Source organism: Elgaria multicarinata, chromosome 17, assembly GCF_023053635.1.
Source record: "Elgaria multicarinata webbii isolate HBS135686 ecotype San Diego chromosome 17, rElgMul1.1.pri, whole genome shotgun sequence".
NCBI lineage: Eukaryota > Metazoa > Chordata > Lepidosauria > Squamata > Anguidae > Elgaria > Elgaria multicarinata.
In genome coordinates, this window is record NC_086187.1 from 18013382 (window position 1) to 18030116 (window position 16735).

Consider the following 16735-nt stretch of genomic DNA (forward strand, 5'->3'; position numbering starts at 1 on the left):
CCTATCCTGCCATGGTCCCTGAGAACTCAGCCTCAGTCAGAGGGAGAGGGGACTTCGGAGTCGACAGATCCCAGAGTCTGCCGCAGAGACAAGCGGGCGGAGTTGAAAGCAGGTGAGAGAGCCAGGCTAGCTAGTCACCAAAGACTTTTCCAAAGAGACCCTCCCTGAGCTAAATTGGCTCTTGGGACTGTGGGGGAAACTCTCCCTTTCAGTTGAAAAGGCAAGAACACCCCCTGTAAAACTCTGTGAACCAGGCAAGGCAATAGTAAACTCGCAAAAGTTGAGGCTAAAGGACATTTTCAAGTCTTTGGTATGCAGCCTTCTGTACAGCTAAGGCCAAGCTTCTGTTGACTTTAATCTGAGAAGACGTCAAGATGGCCACGTGCCAGGAGATTCACTAGAATAACCAACCTGGGGGAATTTGTTTGTCCAATGTAACAAGAAGCTTCATACAAGCTTTTGGTTGCTGCTGTTATTGTTTTAAACTGGGTTCTTCTAAACTACGCACTGAAGAACAGCATTCACAAAGGCAGCCCTTAAGGCAAAACACTGTTTTAGGTTTGACAGTACCTCTTAAATAAAAAGTTTTTTTGATCAGCCACCTTAAAAAAAAAGGCAGCTAATTACAAAATCTGAGCATTTAGTTCTATTTTCTTTTAATTAAAACTCAGATGCTTCAAAGGAAATATTTAACGCATCCCACACACCACCCCTCCCACCCCCCCCCCCCAAGGTCTTTATGAGAATAAAGTGCTATTCTTTTTGGTCTCTGAATACGAATGTTTGCATTTAAACACCCAAGGCGACCCCTGAACGCCATTAGATTTCATTGTGCCTTCTTGGGGAAATAAGTTACTATTTCTCATCCCATCATCATTCAGTGCTGCATCGCATCTCTCCTGTTCGTTTTTGACCCTTGTCTTACATGGTATAATTAGGAGAACTCGTCACGTCCTCGGGCTAAAAGCCAAATCACATGACACACACACACACGCGTAGATTTCCGACTCAGCTGGGAGAGAGAAAAGATGCGATTGTGGTCATGTGACCCGTATGGGTCACAAGCGCAGGCCTTGATTTTGCCAACCACCAAACACCCACTTAAAATAGTTTGAACGGTGGCTGCAAAGTCTTTGGCCATACTAGTGACTGAAGGCTGTCACAGCCGTCTGCGGCATTGCTAGACGTTGACCCATGGGATCCCAGGCCCAAATCTATTCTACAGAGCCCTAGTGGGTTTTTTTCCCCTCAACTGCCATGCAGGGGGTCAGTTTTCAAGAGGCATTGCAGCTGGGAGGGAAGGGTTAACCTTCCTCCCCACATGCTACATCATACACACACGCACACTCCCCCACAAAATCTTCCCCTGCATGGGAATTAAGCTTAGGGGCAGAAATGCCATTGGTTTAGGATGACCTGGGTCAGGACGCAAATTAACGGTAGAATTTATTATATTCGAGATGATCTGGATGAGAAATTAGTTGGCTGGGTTTGCCTGCTAAGAATTTTTTTAACAAATCCTAGTTGCATCTACAGATATTAAAATTAGGCAGAGATCGGGCACCCCAGGAGGCCATAAGTACATTCCAGTTCAAGGCTGAGAGCAATTCTGGGAATTTTAAGTGCTGGCATGCCTTTGCAACTAACTCTGGCTTCTTGCCCTTGCAACTAACTCTGGCTTCTTGTCCTACCACTAAAAGGCCTTCAAGGATATTTACACAGAGGAGCAACTACATGCTACTTCCACCTCTCCTCTGCATGATTTCCCCCCCTTCAAGCCGGACACTCGTGTATCCCAATTCCCTGGCATGAACATCCAAAGCCAACCTGACTCCCAACCACCCCTAATGTCACAGGATTCGGTACCTTATAGCAAAGTCTAATCACCAAAGTCAAATGAAGGAAGTTTATGAGCAGTTTTGAACCTTGGCACATCACACGTCAGTCCAAGTAAAATTGATCAGACTCGGTCCAAAGAAATTAGGATTAGGATGAGGTCAGAAGCATCCGTTCCCTTGCGTCATGCCGCCTCTTTATTAGGGATATCCGAGCTATCCTATTTAATTAGAAGCCTCTGAAATATCCAATAATAGTGCAAATTCAGGTATTGAAGGCTGGCTTCCATGTTCATTTGGGAGGCGGTAAAAAGCTAACACAATGTAGCTTTCCCACTCGCCGTGGCCACGTGGCAAGCATTTTCCCCTGAATGCACTGCTATTTATAAAGATGTCAGCACAACTAGGAGAAGGTGAGCCCCGCTAACTCCTGGATGTGGCAAGCAGTGCACATAAAAGGAAAGTTAACATTGGCCCCGTTCAGAAGGCACCTTAAACCACGGCTTTTACCATGGTGGTTAAGCCAGAAAGCTGGTCTTTGTTCAGAAGACACCTTAAACCATGGCTTAAACCACGGTGCATAAAGCTTTTTGCCATGGTTTAAAGTGTCTTCTGAACAACAGCCCGATTTTCTGGCTTAACCACCATGGTTAAAGCTGTGCTTTATTGTGTCTTCTGAACGGGGCCATTATGAAAAATAGTGAGCGAGAAAGGCACATCGTGGCTCTTACTACATCCTCAATCCAGGCTGAGGAGTCTACAGCCTTCCAGATTAGCCATGCTTTCTGCGGCTGATGGGAGTTGGAGTCCAATAACACCTAGATTCCCTACCCCTGTCCCAAACCAATGTAAGAACTGTACCTAAGAGCTGCACATAACATTATTTGCATACTTGCATTGAAAAATATCTGGGTTGAATTTTTTTTTTTAAAAAAAAAATAGCAGTCACGGAGGGATGTAGACAGAATACTGGAAAGGAGGTGGAGGGGTTTGGCACTCCCCAGTTCTGAAAAAACCCTCCAGCCCCACGCCATTATTGGTCACGAGAGACAATTTGCTATCGGTGCCTGCAGCTAAAGACAGTAGTTTCTCATCCAAAGCAAATTGCAGCTTGGGGGGTGGGTGTCTTTTGGATTGTGAAGGGTTAACATCCATGCAGTGCATCACACACTTCATGTAAGGTGCCATTTTGGCCCTACATTGGTAAGCTAGGTGATCCCTCCTGCCCCGCCCGCTCCTTCCGCTGTAATGCTCCAAAGGGAACTTAAGACCATACGAAGAGCCCTGCTGGATCAGACCAAGGGACTTTCTAGCCCAGTATTCTGTCCATGTGGTGACCAATCAGCTGCCCGGGGGCCACCCACAAGAAGGACATGAGTGCAACAGCACCCTCCCACCCCTGTTCCCCAGCTTCTGGTGTACATAGCCACACTGCCTCTGGTACTGCATACACCCATCAGGATTAGCAGCCTTCTGCTGCATGAACGTGCTCAAGGGAGCTACAGAAGCTTCAGTCACATACTAATGCCCCCCACCCACCCCATCGCATGAGGCTGCAGGCCTTCTCAGGAAGACGGTGCTCCGTCGCAGCCGAGGGTCTCGGTTCCTGTCTCAGTCGGGATGGCTCCTCCGGGCCCTGTGGCCGTGGTACATCCGGATGATCTTTGGCAGCTGCTTCCAGGTGCTCAGCAGCTGGGCGGCCACCCTGTCCAAGGTGGGCCCTTCGAAGTCGGCCAGGAGGTTGACCGGCGCGGCTTCCTTGAGGAGCTTGGGCAGGCCCAGGGCGTCGGGGAGGCCGGGGTTGCCCAAGAAAAGGTGGAGCAGCCTCCGCCTCCGCAGGCCGTCCGCCAGGAACGCCACCAGGTCGCCCAGCCTCTCCACCAGGAACTGGTCCTCCCAGGCTTGCAGGGGGCTGCGCAGCAGGAGCCAGAAAAGGGCCGTCTTGAGGACATAGGAGGAAAGGACGGCGTCCCACTGGGCGCCCAGCGGCTGCTCCAAGGAGCGCCCGCCCAGGTCCCTCAGCCCCTTGAGGATCTGCAGGCACTTGAGGTGGCAGGCGTCGGCCGGGCCTTGCTCTCGGAGCCACCCCAGCAAGCGTTGCTCATGCCTGGCCACGTTGAGGGTCCAGAAGGCGGCCGCCTTGGCCGGCTGGGCCGACGGCAGAGGGGTGAGGTAGAGCGAGTCGCCCAGCGGCACGGCCGGGATGAGGCGCACGGCCATGGAGAGGTGGCAGCAGACGTAGTCCGAGCGAGGGGCGATGTGCAGGGTCAGCGGGCGCCCGGGCCCCACGGCCAGGCTGACCTGGCAGCGCTCCTGCAGGCGGGAGCGCACGGCGCCCAGGCACCGCTGCACGTGGCCTTGGAACCAGCGCAGCACCAGCGCCGACGACCAGCGCAGCCCGGCGCCCGGCATCTCCACGCACAGCGCCTCGCTCAGCGGCCCGGCGGACTCGTCCCTTCTCGGCGGCGGCGGCGACGCCACCTCCAGGGCGCACACGAAGGCCCCCCGCGGGCCGGCCTGCTCAGGCTGCCGGGGCCTCACGCGCAGCTGCAGGCCGGGCGGCAGGCGCAGCGGCACCAGCACGTCGAAGCCGTCGGGGCGGCGCACCTTGTGCTGCTCGTAGGCGCTGCCCACCTGCACGAAGTCGCCGCGCAACGCCAGGCGGCCCTGGGCCTTGCCGGCGCGCACCAGCTCGCCCACCACCAGGCTGACGTGGGCCTTGCTGTGGCCCAGCACGTGGGGCGAGAGGCGCAGCTGCTGCTCGTAGAACTCCTCCAGCGCGCCGCGCCGCCGCCGCCGTCCAGCGGGGCTCCGGCTCGCGCCTCGGGGCGCCGCCGGGGCGGGTTTCTCCCCGGCGCGCCAGGCGCGGTAGCGCAGCGCCAAATAAGCCAGCAGCAAGCAAAGCAGCGAGGCTTTCAGCAGCGGCACGGCCGAGCCGCAGTCCCAGGCCGCCGGCGCCCCCGCTCCGCCTTTGCTCCTCAGCGCTTGCAAGAGGCAAAAGAGCGCCGTGCAGCCGCAGGTCACCAGCGGCCAGAAGACGCGCACGTTGAGGCTGTAGGCGGTCATGGCGCCGGAGGGCGAGACCTTCATGGGGAGCCGGGGGGGAGCTGGCGACGGAAAGAGTGCCTCTGAGCGCGCCACGAGGGCATGGCGGATCTGCGGCGAGGGCGCCCCTTAACGCCTGCGCTTAGTTTAGAAGAGTGTCGCTGATGGAGTCCCGTCTTTAGATGGAAGGGGCCGGGACGGGATCACTTCAGCCCATCGCCGCGGCCTCTGGTCGGATAGAACTTTGAGGGTTACCCGGTCGGCCCTCCGACGCTTGCCAGCTCCGCCCGTCTGGTGTTTCCCCGCCTTCTCGCTCTCTTCTTCCCGCCCCCCCCCCCCCCCGACGGCTGTGCGCGGCTCCCTCGGGGCGTAGCGGCAGGATCGAGAGCTCAGACCCGCTCTCTGCGCTCTCCCAGCGTCGGGGCTTTGGCCAGCGCTCGCCGCCTCCGTCTGTGCGCCCGGGTGTCCCTTTCCCGAAACCGGATCGCCTCTTTGCCGCGCGTCTAAACCCCCTCGCGGAGCGTTCTCCCGTTCCTAAAGCTCGGAGGGAGGACGCCTTTTCGGCGGCTGCTTCCTGCTTCGGTCCCAATTTGGACCGTCCCGGGATTTGGGGACAGCCGGCCCAAGTTTCTCCTGCGTTTTCCAGCCCTTCCCTCGCAGGACCGTTACTTTAAAAGTTCTTCTTTTGAAGCTTCCTCTTCCGAGTGGGAAGAGGGACGGAGCCGCGTCACTTATTCTGTGAGCTCAGAGAGAGGAAATACCAAAGTCCGGGATGGAGCGAGGAGGTGGGTGGGTGGCTGGAGGGGAGAGGAGGGGAGGGGAGGAGGAGGACGGGACGGGGCGCGCCGAGAAACCAACATGCGCCTTTGCTGCCCGGTTGGTTCAGAGGCAGCCCAGGGAAGGATAGGAAGAGGAGGAGGAGAGGCGAAAGAAAGAAAGAGAAAAAAAGGAAGGTGGGATGGGGTGGGAAGACTCCTCTGCACAAAGTAGAAATCGATTCTTAATTAATTGGGCAGCACAAGGGGCTAGGGCATGCCTTTGGACTTCAGTTCCTATCATCCCTGATGATCGCCCATTCTGGCTGGACCTGATGGGAGATGGACCTCAGCAACACCCTTAAAATGTGATGCCAGGCCTTTTCTTTTTTTAAAAAAAAATGGGCAGGGGGCGAAGGCAGACATCTGTTATGTATGTGGCACGCCAAACTGGGGAACTTGTGGCTCTCCGGTTATGGTGGGACTACAGCTCCCATCATCCCTGACCATTGACCAGGTTGTCTTGAGCTGATGGGAGATGGAGATCCCAGAAGATGCGGGTAGCTGCAGATCCGCCAAACCTGATAGAGTGTGATATTGCACCACTGGCATGCGTGACATGTTTCAGAGTAAAAGAGGAGAGGGGGACTCTGCCCCTAGGAGCTTACAGTCTGACATGGAGGGAGGTAGTGGGGAGCAAAAGGAGAAGAAAGATGTGTGTTTTTCCTAGTTGTACTTGGTTAGGCCAACTTACAGAGTACAGCAGCCTTCCCCAACCTGGTGCCCTCCAGATGTTTTGGGTTCCAATGCTCAGCATTCCTGATCCAGACAGTGGAAGCTGGTGGCTCCAATGTCAGTGGGGCAATAAATCCACTCTGGGTTTCAGTCAGAACTCAGAACCAGAAGTTGCACAGCTCAAGATTGCACCCTCAGTATTTTCTTTCTTGGGGGTAAGTGTACCTAGTTTTGCTTAACCGCCTTTTCTTTTTAAATCACGAAGTTGACTTCTGTGCTTTTTGCACCAGGGAAAATCCAGTTCTTGGGTGGCTGTACTGTGATCGCTCTAAACCTTGCCCATTTTCTCATGGGCTGCAAGAACTATCACAGATTTAATAACATCCTTCAACAAGGTCTTTTTCTTTCGACATTCTTGTTCTGCCACATTTCTCGTCTGGGGTGACAAAATAGATTCCCCTCCCTTCCCTCATTATTCTCTCTGTGTATGCTTGAAAGGCAATCCATACGTGAGGAAGATTATTGTTCGCTAATTTATTGTTTTGCTTCGGTGCCACCGTTACAGGGTCAGTTTCTGTTGGCGCAGAGCCCTGGAGATTTCAGATGTCTTTGTTGAAGTCGATTGACGCGAGGCTCAGGCGGAAAGAAAGGTGTGGTAGTGTGCAGTCATCACTATGCGGGCTGCAAAACCCAGGCGCCTCTTATAAAACAGGAGGCAGTAAGATAGCCAGTATCTGAACGCCTTGGTCTAGATCTGTGGTGTGGCTGCATTTGGAATTCTGTGTACATTTCTGGCTACCCTCATCTCAAAAAGGATATTGTAGAGCTGGGAAAAGGTACAGAAATGGCAATCAAAATGAACAGGGGACAGAGGCTTTACATGACAAAGTTCAATCGCAGCTTTTAAAGCTCAGCTAAAAACTTTTCTTTTTCCTAAAGCTTTTAAAACTTGATTTTTTTCTGACTTTTATACTGTTAGTTTTACTCTACCCTGTGCCTGTTTGGTGCATTCTCTTCCCCTCCTTATTGTTTTATTATGATTTTATTAGAATGTAAGCCTTTGCGGCAGGGTCTTGCTATTTTATTGTTTTACTCTGTACAGCACCATGTACATTGATGGCGCTATATAAATAAATAATAATAAAATAATAACAAAGGCCGCATTCAGAAGACACCTTAAACCATGTCTTTAACCACGGTGGTTAAGCCAGAAAGCCAGGCTGTGTTCAGAAGACACCTTAAACCACGGTTTTAACTATGGTGAATAAAGCAAAAAGCTTTATTCACCATGGTTAAAGCCGTGGTTTAAGGTGTCTTCTGAACACAGCCTGGCTTTCTGGCTTAACCACCATGGTTAAAGACATGGTTTAAGCTGTCTTCTGAATGAGTCCAAAGAAAGGCTAATGCACCCTTAACCCAACACAGAGGTAATGGACTACAGTTCCCATCCTGCTGGCTGGGATCGTGGGAGTTGTACTCCAATGCATCCGGAAGGTTCTGGGGACAGCAGTGCTGGACTAAAGTATTTGGGGATTTTTAGATTAGAGTGATCTAATTTTTTTAAATTACCCCTCTCATATAATATTGGAACTCAGGTCATCCCACGAAACTGATTGGTGGGTGATTCAGGACAGATAAAAGGAAGAACTTCTTCACGAAGCACATAGTTAAACTATGGAATTTGCTACCACAAGATGTAATGATGGCCACCAATTTGGGTGGCTTTAAAAGGGGGTTGGATAAATTCCCAGAGGAGACAACTTTCAATGGCTACTAATCTTGATAGCTATGTGCTACCTCCAATATCAGAGCAGTCTGCCTGTATACACCAGTTCCTGGGGAACACGGGTGAGAGGGTGCTGTTGCACCCATGTCCGGCTTGTGGGTCCTGGTTGGCCACTGTGTGAACAGAGTGCTGGACTAGATGGACCCTTGGGCCGATCCAGCAGGGCTCTTCTGATGTTCTTATGACATTTTCTTGAAATGCAGGGCATCACTTTCAACAGAATTTGCACGTCAGACTGATAACTCAACATTGATTTCAATGAGGCTTACTTCAATTTTTGTGAAAGCAATATTAATCGCTTACATAACGATTGGAGATTTACTTCCAGTTTAGGATCAACATACAAGTTAAATGCCTCACCCACTCCCCACAATTGGGGTGGGTCCGCTTTACGGCTGCATCCATGCTGCAAATATTCACACAGCAAGACTTCCTTTTAAGGCGCACTGAAAGCACGGTGAGCTGCCTTATTAATATATACGCAAATATAATTGGTGTTGATGAATTTTCAAAAACAACGTTTAGAATACAGTTGTTTAAGATTCCAAAATTTACTAAAAGCTAACCTACCAAGCCATCAATCTTCAATATGTCTGGCGCTGCTGTAAGCACAAGAAAATTACCAAACCTGCACGGACAGAATGAAACAACACACTTTCCACTGTATAACTTTAGTTTTACATTATTTGAACGATGCAGCAAGAATCTCCTTATTCAACATTATTAGACTATCACACACACAAAAGTCACTATATCCTTTCTGATAAAAATATCGCTGCTTTACATCCAATTTGTATAGCGTTCTTCAAAACCAAATATGCTGGAGCCTGTACAAAAGAGAAAGAACATTTAGTATACATAACTTACTTTGAAACAGATTACAATAGTTCAGAGAGTCTTGCGGCTATATTAATGCACAGTAAAGAAATACCACTGCGGATGCAAGGCCCCTCAGGTGCTTCAATTAGCTCTTTGGATCTTGGCCCAAGCAATGAATAGTCCCAACAGTTTATTTTATCAGGTGGGAGAAGTGAATAGAAGAGTCCTTACAATATAAGCACATGCAAACATGGCTTAGGGCATGTTTAGACAGGGGGGAAGGGGGAAAGTCCTACAAAGGTCCATGCTGGCTGGGGAATGCTGGGACATCTTTCTGTCTAAACATGCATAGGATTACACCCTTAAGCATCTAACCAACAAAGAAACATATCCCAATGGCTGAGGTGCAAAAAAGTGAAACACCGTAACAGAAAAGCTGTCAAATTGGAACTAACCTATTTGACACTCTTGTGCAAGGGCTGTGCCAATCTCCACATTAATTGCAACCACCACCCCCATTTAGGGTTATAAGTGTGCTTTGGAATGGATCAATTATTATCAATAAGAGGGCCAGATCAAAATTTGAAGCCCTCCTGCCCCACAACCACTCTACGTGACTCCTTCCAACAACAGCAGCCTCCTCCAGCCAGGCTTACCAACTTCTACTGGGGGGCAAAGCAGCAGCGGTGTGCAGTAGCAGGTGAGCTGCATGCCATTTAAATTGCCCACAATCCCCCTGGCACTTCCATAGAATCATAGAATAGTAGAGTTGGAAGGGGCCTACAAGGCCATCGAGTCCAACCCCCTGCTCACTGCAGGAATCCACCTTGAAGCATCCCTGACAGATGGTTGTCCAGCTGCCTCTTGAATGCCTCTAGTGTGGGAGAGGCCACAACCTCCCTAGGTAATTGGTTCCATTGTTGTACTGCTCTAACAGTCAGGAAATTTTTCCTGATATCCAATCAGAATCTGGCTTCCTGTGGGCAGACCAGAAGCACCCAGAGAGTCATAAAATAGTAGAGTTGGAAGGGGCCTATAAGGCCATCAAGTTTAACCCTCTGCTCAATGCAGGAATCCACCTTAAAGCATCTCTGACAGATGCAACCCCCTGCTCTAACAGTCAAGACGTTTTTCCTGCTGTCCAGCCGGAACCTGGCTTCCTGTAACTTGAGCCCATTATTTCATGTCCTGCACTCTGGGAGGATTGAGAAGAGATCCTGGCCCTCATTCAAGGACATCATAGGAACGTCAGGTGATGGCCCATCATTTAAATTTCCCATAATGCTCTGGAATGATGTTACCATGGGGATAATTAAAGTGTGGGTGGCTTCCATATCCAGCTACCTGCAAGGGGCCCAGGATTATGCTAGCGCCTGTTGCAGGGCTGAGGTGCCATCAGCAGCCCAAGGACACTAGGAGCATCACAGGCCCTGGAAATGTGACTGTGCTACACCTACCAGTTCTGCATCATGGTCCAACCCGATGTCATGATGCTCCAGCTCCTCATCCCGAAATTTCTTTATTGTCTTGTAAAAGCAAAGAGGAACATCTGTGTTACCTTCTATGCAAGACAACTGAGATACGTCATTCTATTACAAGCAAAACCTGCACCCTTTAGAAAGCATTTTAAGATGCAGCCGTAAAGGGTGAGCAACTTATGGCCCTGCAGATGTTGCTGGCCTGCAATGCCCATCAGCACTATCCAGCATAGCTAAAGGTGGAGGCTGATGGGAGTTGTAGTCTTCTCTGCAGTGGGCCCATGCCGTTGGAACAAGTTGCCATCGGAGGTCCCACATGCTCTGCCATTGTAGGCTTTTAAGAAGGCCTTGAAAAACATTATTTTACCTTGGTCTTCTGTTGATATGACTGCTGCTGTTGTTGTTCTTGCCTTGTCGTTATTGCTGGTTTTACTGTTGGCTTTTGTTGCTGTTTTTAATGGGCCTGTTCAGATGACCCTCTAAGCCATGGTTAGGCCGCTCACCCTTTTGCAACAAATGGTTAGTGAACGTGTGTAAACCATGGTTATGTAGCCAGCATGGTTAGGAATGGTTCACACGACACTAAGTCAAGGTTCACACAACACACGAAGCCATAACGTTTAGCTCAAAATGCTTAACCACCATGACTTACGCGTGTCGTCTGAACAGGGTCACTGTCATTTTACTGAACTCATGTTTTTATCGCTTTTAACGTTTTGAAAGTTTTTATATATTTTATTGCTGTAAGCCACCTTGGGAGGGCTTCTACCCTGAAAGGCAGCCAAGAAATATTTTAAAGAAATAGCCCATAATTTTGTACACCTCTATCACGTCTCCCTTTAGCCTCCTTTTTTCCAAGTCAGTTGTGTGCTTCACAACCGAAGTAATATACATGGCCATCTAAAGGGAGGGGGGGTTTCTCATAAGACCATAACTAAGCTGCACCGTTGATATTTGAACATATTAAAAGATACCTCTAATAATTCCCTGTATTTTTCTGGATCTTCTTCCACGAGTTTCCTGATTTGGTTGTTATAATGCTCCGATACGCTTGCTTCTACGGCCACGGTGCAAGCCATGGCGCCTTCTTTCCCAAGTAAGGCAGTGCCAGCCCCTGGAACAGATGGATTTTAAAAATCAAACACAGCCCTCCTGTAGGTATCTGGATTAAAACAGAGGAAGCATTTTTGAGCCTTACCCAACACAAAACCTGAAAGATTCCAAAAAGGCAATAGAGCAGACGGGCGGACTCTGTACGAGATCATTAATTCGTTGAGTTTTTTCAAGTGGGCTTTTTCCTGATCCCACATTTGCTGTATTCAAAACCAGAAAAAAGCACAGTGTTGGGTTTTTTTTTGTTGGGTTTTTAAAAAAAAGACATTTAGCAGCACAGCTACGATGGCCTAGGAGGAAAAGCATCTCTTAAATGATTTGGATGAACAACGTCAACCCTTAAGTGACTTGAAAAACAAAATCACAGAAATGAAGCAATCTGAAGATATCATAGATTAGTAGAGTTGGAAGAGGCCTCTAAGGCCATCAAGTCCAACCCCCGCTCAGTGCAGGAATCCACCCTAAAGCATCCCTGACAGATGGTTGTCCAGCTGCCTCTTGAAGGCCTCTAGTGTGGGAGAGCCCACAACCTCCCTAAGTAACTGGTTCCATTGTCATACTGCTCTAATACTGCTCTAAGTCAGGAAGTTTTTCCTGATGTCCAGCCGCAATCTGGCTTCCTGTAACTTGAGCCCATGATTCCGTGTCCTGCACTCTGGGAGGATCGAGAAGAGATCCTGGCCCTCCTCTGTGTGACAACCTTTCTAGTATTTGAAGAGTGCTATCATGTCTCCCCTCAATCTCCTCTTCTCCAGGCTAAACATGCCCAGATGTTTCAGTCTCTCTTCATAGGGCTTTGTTTCCAGACCCTTGATCATTCTGTTGCCCTCCTCTGAACACGCTCAGTCACAATATGATTTGGAGAAAGAGTTTGAACCTCTTTTAGCCCAAAGGCTATTTTAGAGAAGTTAGTGTGTGTGTGTTTGGGATGGGTTGGGGGGGCGCACTTGAGCAGTGGGTGAGGCAGAGGTAAAAGGAGCAGGTCTAAAATACCAGCATGTTTTAGCTTAGAGCTCTTATTGCCAGTGACTAAGCCCTTAGGAGAGGGGTTTCAGCCTGTTAAGAGTGGAGGGGGAAATGCATAAAATCCAGAAAACCACTAAATGACTGGAGATCAAGGTAAAGAGGGCATTGCCGGCTGGAGAACCCCAAAGTGTCAGATTGGGGCCTGAGACAGGCCAGATTTGACCACTGGGCCTGAGTTTTTGTACCTGTGGGTTTGCAGTTGGGAACAAGCCTCATGGTCAAATCTGCCCCATGACATCTTGCTGCTTCAGGCGAAGGACAAGATGATGTCCCCTCTTTCCATAAACAAAACCCAAACCAATTGACAGTTGAATCAATCTGGGATGGCGTCATCTACCGCATCCGAGGGCAACAGTCTAGCTCGGGAGGCATAGAGCAGGGTGCATGGCACACCTAGCTCTATTCTCCATCACTTCACTGGTGCTCGCCGCCCCTCAGCGTCTGCCGTCCGAGGTAGCTGCCTCCCTTGGCCTAATGGTAGGGCTGGGCCGGGCCATGCTCCCGCCTCCCTTTGAATTCCTGCCTTAACAAAAAACTTCCTAATTTGACTGAACCACAATCTAAAGTTGGGTTCGAAGCAGCAAACTATGGGTTGAGCGAGCCCTCCAAATCAAGACTGCAAAACAGGAGCAAACTGGGGGTTCTCAATCCTAGTTTGGAAGATGATCAGGGGTTTGGAAACAAAGCCCTATGAAGAGAGACTGAAACATCTGGGCATGTTTAGCCTGGAAAAGAGGAGATTGAGGAGAGACATGATAGCACTCTTCAAATACTTGAAAGGTTGTCACAGAGGAGGGCCAGGATCTCTTCTCGATCCTCCTAGAGTGCAGGACACGGAATCATGGACTCAAGTTACAGGACGCCAGATTCCAGCTGGACATCAGGAAAAACATCCTGACTGTTAGAGCAGTACGACAATGGAACCAGTTACCTAGGGAGGTTGTGGGCTCTCCCACACTAGAGGCCTTCAAGAGGCAGCTGGACAACCATCTGTCAGGGATGCTTTAGGGTGGAATTCCTGCATTGAGCGGGGGTTGGACTCGATGGCCTTGTAGGCCCCTTCCAACTCTACTATTCTATGATTCTATTCTAAGACTCACTCAAGCCCAGCTTTGCCAGTTCAGACGTAGCAAAGTAAGGTTTGGATGAAATCAAGAAATTCATTCATCCCGGGGCATGGGGAAGAAGGAATAGGGAACTCATAAACACAGGGCTTCGTTCTCAATCTTCCAAACGATGGTTTGGAGAATCAAGAACGTTATGAGAGCCAGTGTGGTGTAGCGGTTTGAATGTCGGATTGGGAAGACCCAAGTTCTAGTCTCTACTCAGCCATGAAGTTCCCTGGGAAAGTTTGGCTCAGTCGCTGACTCTCAGCCTAACCTACCACACAGGCAGGAGACAAATGTAACAAGCAAACAAATAAATAAAAATGTCTAAAAGCAGCCTAAATCTCGGTTGTCACAAGTGGTGAAAGATATTCGGTAGCTAATTTTAATCAAGCCCTCTACTTTTGCTTAAAGCTTGACTTTAAAATATACAAGAAGAATCACAGACAGAAAAAATAAACATCTAATGATACTCACCTGAATAACTGGTCCTAAGGAAGTTCTTCCTAGGACTGCCATTTGCCCAGCATAAATGCGGTTCGCCCCAAATTCGCCTGCATGATCCACTCTGATTATGCGGTCAATAAGCGGCTTGTTGATGTTATCTAAGGCCATTCCAGTGCTGCAAAACCTACGCGGGGAGTTTATAGATTGCAAACCCCATCTTCTTCTTCCACCTGTTGAAGAGCAATATTTGATTTATCAGAGAAACAGAACAAGAATTTGGCCATCTTCAGTTCTTGTTGGGCTGGTGTTTCGAGGTCTTCACCCCCTAGGGATTTTTTTTTCCCCACCAGATTTTTTTCTACAGCTCTGACAAATCTATCAATACCTATCTCTTCTGCATGGGTGGTGCCATTTTGGCTGCGTTTGCATCGGCACTCACACCTGAGAATCAGAAACAGAAGGGATGGTTGACTAAGCCCCAATCAATTAAAAACATTTTGGTCAACTAACACACACACACGCAATAATTTTATAAATGTTATTTATTCTCACAAAATAGCATTTATAAAAGCTGTAGGAGGCAAGCATGTTCTTAAAAGAAGCATCCTCTAGCGAGAAAGGGTGAAGCAGAATGCCTCTTCAAAAATGATGCCTGGTGCAACACAATCCAAACATAAAGTTCAGTTTTGATTTAAAATGATGGCTTTCTTTCTCATATGCCGCTTCATGAACATCAAGTAACTTTTTGGTAGAGTTTTAATAGTACTGTTCTATTATTGCTTCTGTCTTTTATTGTTATTGCATGTGTACATTGCTTTGTGATTTGTTATCAAGAGCAGCATAAACATTTAATTAATAAATCACTCACAGATTAATCGACTTATTTAGCAGCCATCCTAATAGTAATAGTTGGGATTAGTAATACGGTTAAAGTGGAGCTACAGGGAATCCTGAGACATGACAGGACCCTGTTCAGACGACACGCTGAGCCACAGTGGTTAAGCACTTTGAGCGAAACATTATGGCTTAGCGTGTTGTGAGAACCATTCCTAGCCATGGTTGCTACAAACCATGGTTTAAACACGCTCACTAACCACTTGCTGCAAAAGGCTTCAATGGCCTAACCATGGCTTAGCGTATTGTTTGAACAGGGTCAAGGTGATTAATGAGGAAAGGTGGACAGGGCTCTTGGAGTGAAGGAAGAGGGGTTGTAGCTTAATGGCTAGAGCACCTGCTGAGTGTGCAAATCGCCTCTGGTTCAGTCCCTGGCACCTCCATTCAAAATGAGCAGGTAACAGGTGATGGTGAAAGCCTTCTGCCCAACAAAGGAAAGGGAAAGAAGCCTTAGTAAGGATTCCTTCTTCAGTGCCACCATAGAAGGGAAAAGCAGCAAAGGCAGATTTCATTCCAGAGCTCAGGTTAAGACCCAAATGAGCTGATATTAAATAGTCACTGCAATGTAGCCAATAGAGCAGCTTTCCCTAACTTGACTCCCTCCAGGTGGACTACAACTCCCACATTGGACTACAGTTCCCAGCATCCTCCAGCCAGCAGAAGAACACTGGGCATTGTAGTCCAACAAACCTGAGGGCTCCAGGTTTATTTATTTATTTAAGCATTTTTATCCTGCTCTTCAGCCAAAAAGGCTCTCAAGGCAGCTTACAAAAATATTTCTTGACAGTCCCTGCCCACAGGCTTACAATCTTTAAAAAAAAAAAAAAAATGACACAAGAGGAAAGGGGATTGGGAGGGAGGAGGAGGTTGAGGAAGCCTGCGTTAGACAGGCAGACTAGGGAGTTCCAGGTTCAAATCCACCACCACCCCCTCAGCCCTATGAAGCTTTGGGAATGACCTTGGGCTAGTCACAGCCTCTCAGCCTAACCCACCTCGCAGGGTTGTTATGAGGACTGAGCAAGAAGGAGCGGGGCTAGCCATGGGCAAAAAATGCAAGCGGCAAATTTAATGAAAACTGTCTCTGAGCATGCACAGAGCGCTTTGTCCTCACTGCTTTGTAACCTCAGCTATTCCACACACACACACACACACTATCATCACAAGAGGCACAGCGGGTCCCCCAAGAATCCGGCCAGGCAGGGCATTGACCCGGGAGGCGGTCAAGGGGACAGAGAAGGGCAAACGAGGGCGAAGGGGACGAAGGGAGGAAGGCGCGGAGGAGGAGGAAGAGGGCAGACAAACATCCGGGTATCCCACGCTATACCTTCCCTGCAGAGGGCGCGCCGGCACTGAGCGCGCAGCAGCCCCTTCCCCGCCAGAGCCGCTGCTTCCGCCATCCTCTCTGCCCCCTCCCTGCCCCACGTGTTCCACAGACGCGGCGTGATGACGTCCAATATAAAGGCCACAACCATCCCTAGAGATAGGAACAACAAAAAGATGATAGAACCATGATTTGTTCCATAGACTTGTAACAAATGTGTCCTGTTGTTTAGGGTGACCCTATGAAAAGGAGGACAGGGTTCCTGTATCTTTAACAGTTGTACTGAAAAGGGAATTTCAGCAGGTGTCATTTGCATATATTTGGAATCTGGAGGAATTCCCTCTTTATCACAGCAGTTAAAGCTGCAGGTGCCCT

The 16735-nt window shown here is 49.1% G+C and overlaps 2 protein-coding genes across 2 annotated transcripts; both read right to left on the reverse strand.

Moving 5' to 3' along the window:
- Positions 1-3439: 3439 nt before the first annotated feature.
- On the reverse strand, positions 3440-4987 carry ITPRIPL2 (ITPRIP like 2). The gene has a single exon (XM_063143473.1). It carries the CDS (start codon positions 4923-4925, stop codon positions 3447-3449), a length of 1479 nt encoding a protein of 492 aa, XP_062999543.1. The 5' UTR covers positions 4926-4987; the 3' UTR covers positions 3440-3446.
- Positions 4988-8811: 3824 nt separating this feature from the next.
- On the reverse strand, positions 8812-16442 carry COQ7 (coenzyme Q7, hydroxylase). Its single transcript, XM_063143022.1, has 6 exons — positions 16364-16442; positions 14176-14375; positions 11652-11766; positions 11428-11567; positions 10433-10501; positions 8812-8983 (listed from the first exon to the last, which is right to left on the reverse strand). Exons 1-6 carry the CDS (start codon positions 16434-16436, stop codon positions 8906-8908), a joined length of 675 nt encoding a protein of 224 aa, XP_062999092.1. The 5' UTR covers positions 16437-16442; the 3' UTR covers positions 8812-8905.
- Positions 16443-16735: the final 293 nt, after the last annotated feature.

Coding starts and splice junctions, on each gene's coding strand:
- ITPRIPL2 (XM_063143473.1), bottom strand. CDS start 4,925: ATGAAGGTCTCGCCCTCCGGCGCCATGACCGCCTACAGCCTCAACGTG.
- COQ7 (XM_063143022.1), bottom strand. CDS start 16,436: ATGGCGGAAGCAGCGGCTCTGGCGGGGAAGGGGCTGCTGCGCGCTCAG. Junction 14,376..16,363: donor GCGCGCCCTCTGCAGGGAAG/GTATAGCGTGGG, acceptor GCTCTTCAACAG/GTGGAAGAAGAAGATGGGGT. Junction 10,502..11,427: donor AATACAGGGAATTATTAGAG/GTATCTTTTAAT, acceptor TGCTTTTACAAG/ACAATAAAGAAATTTCGGGA.